The sequence below is a fragment of the Malurus melanocephalus genome, unplaced genomic scaffold, assembly GCF_030028575.1.
Source record: "Malurus melanocephalus ecotype Western Australia unplaced genomic scaffold, MMel_1.1 scaffold_381, whole genome shotgun sequence".
NCBI lineage: Eukaryota > Metazoa > Chordata > Aves > Passeriformes > Maluridae > Malurus > Malurus melanocephalus.
Window position 1 is genome coordinate 653,171 of NW_026623613.1, and position 1,910 is coordinate 655,080.

At 61.8% G+C, this 1,910-nt stretch overlaps 1 protein-coding gene across 1 annotated transcript in view; it reads left to right on the plus strand.

Annotated features, from left to right (window-relative positions):
- UNC13D (unc-13 homolog D) overlaps positions 1-1,910 on the plus strand; it is a 16,792-nt gene that overhangs the window by 7,013 nt on the left and 7,869 nt on the right. The window contains 4 exon segments of the mRNA XM_057378980.1: positions 42-134; positions 375-478; positions 669-786; positions 1,653-1,873. Of these exon segments, the coding sequence (XP_057234963.1) occupies positions 42-134; positions 375-478; positions 669-786; positions 1,653-1,873 (536 nt within the window).

The window sequence follows — 1,910 nt, forward strand, 5'->3', positions numbered from 1 at the left end:
TGTGTCCAGGCTGATGCTCCTCTGTGCTTGTCCCTTTGCAGAGGGCCACCACGTGCAGCCGGACACAGCCGAGCTACACCGTGCACCGCCACCTCCTGCAGCAGCTGGTGTCCTACGAGATCCTCCAGCACCAGGTACCAGCAGTGCTGCAGCAGCCCCACAGCAGCCCCACAGCAGCCCTACAGCAGCAGGGATGGGGACAGTTTCTTCTGCAGCCCCAGACATCGTGCAGTGTGATGGGAACGAGGGTCAGGATGATTCCTGGCATCCATCCAGGGCTCCCACTCCTGCAGAAGCCCCCCACAGCAGTGCCTGTCCCCTCCTCACGCCCCTGTCCTGCTCCAGGRCACATTTCCCCCATTTCCCCCTGTCAGGCCGGCAGCACCTCCTGGGACGGGGAGCTGAGCCGCCAYGCCAGCACCGTGCTGTACCTGCATGCCACGCAGAAGGACCTCTCGGACTTCCACCAGGACATGGCGTGAGTACCSCACACCCAGGGAGCCCCAGAGCAGYATTTGGGGGGTCAGTGGCCCCAAAGCCTCCCCTGGGACCGGCTGAGCGCAGCTGGGCTGTCCCAGAGCTCAGGGTTTGGCCATGGCTGTGACAGTGGCCGGTCCCCGAGTGTCCCCAGCCCCTGGGGGCTCAGCCCAGCCCTCCCTCCTCCCCAGGCAGTGGTTGGCCTACAGCAAACTCTACCAGAGCCTGGAGTTCAACAGCAGCTGCCTCCTGCACCAGATCACCAGCATCGAGTACCGCTGGGTGCAGGATCGCCTGAGGCCGGAGCAGGTGAGGGGCTGGGGCAGGGCGGGTGGGGCAGAGATCTGGGAAAGGGGCTCCATGTGAGGCAGAGATCTGGGAAAGTGCCCTGTGTGGAGCAGAGATCTGGGAAAGGTCCCCTGTGTCGGGCAGGGCTCTGGGAAAGGTGCTCCAATGGGGCAGGGATCTGGGAAGGAGGCTCCATTGTGGGGCAGAGATCTGGGAAAGACTCCAGTGTGGGGCAGGGATTAGGGAAAGGTCCCCTGTGTAGGGCAGGGATCTGGGAAATGTGCTCCAATGGGGCAGGGATCAGGAAAAGGGGCTCCAATGGGGCAGAGATCTGGGAAAGGCTCCAGTGTGGGACAGAGATCAGGGAAAGGGGATCCAATGGGGCAGGGATCAGGGAAAGGCTCCAATGGGGCAGAAATCAGGGAAAGGTGCCCCATGCACCCCACTCCAGTCTCTCCTCCCACCCCCCAGGGCTGTTTCAGTCCCGCTGTTCCAGGAGGGGCAGGAGGGTTTGGGGTTCAGGGGTGCCAGGCTGGCTGGAGGGCGTTTCCCAGGGGTTTGTTCCCCTTTACCCTCCACGCTGCCATCCCCCTCCTCCATCCCTGCTGCCAGGTCAATCACAACCCCCCACAAAACCTAAATCTGACCCAATTTCTGCTTCTCCCAGCCTGTTTTCCCAGAGCATCCCTGCACCCTGCTGAGACACTGAGTTTTTCATGCATAGCAATGAGGTTTAGGCACAAAGCTCAGCTCAGGCCCTCCAGGGAGAAGCTTTGGGGTTGGTTTTTTTTTCCCATCCCTGGAGCAGGCTGGGAAGGAAGGGGAGCCCCATCTCCATGCTGCCTGTCGCTGAGGAGGACAGTGCATGTTTCCTTTCTTCTCCCCAGAAAGCAGAGCTGGCCGARTCCTTCCAGTCCTTGCTGACCTACGGCGTCTCCCTCATCCGTAGGTTCCGCATCATCTTCCCCCTCTCTGTGCCGAGGTCCCAGGAGAGGCTGCAGTCCCTGCTCCGGTGAGTTGGGCACTGCTGCTGGCCACTGTGATGGACAAACCCCTGAGCCAAACTCAGAGTGAGCCATTTGTCCCCMTCCCAGGCTGCTGTGACCTTGTCCTGTGCCATCCCTCCTCAAGGCTCCCCTTGGGGA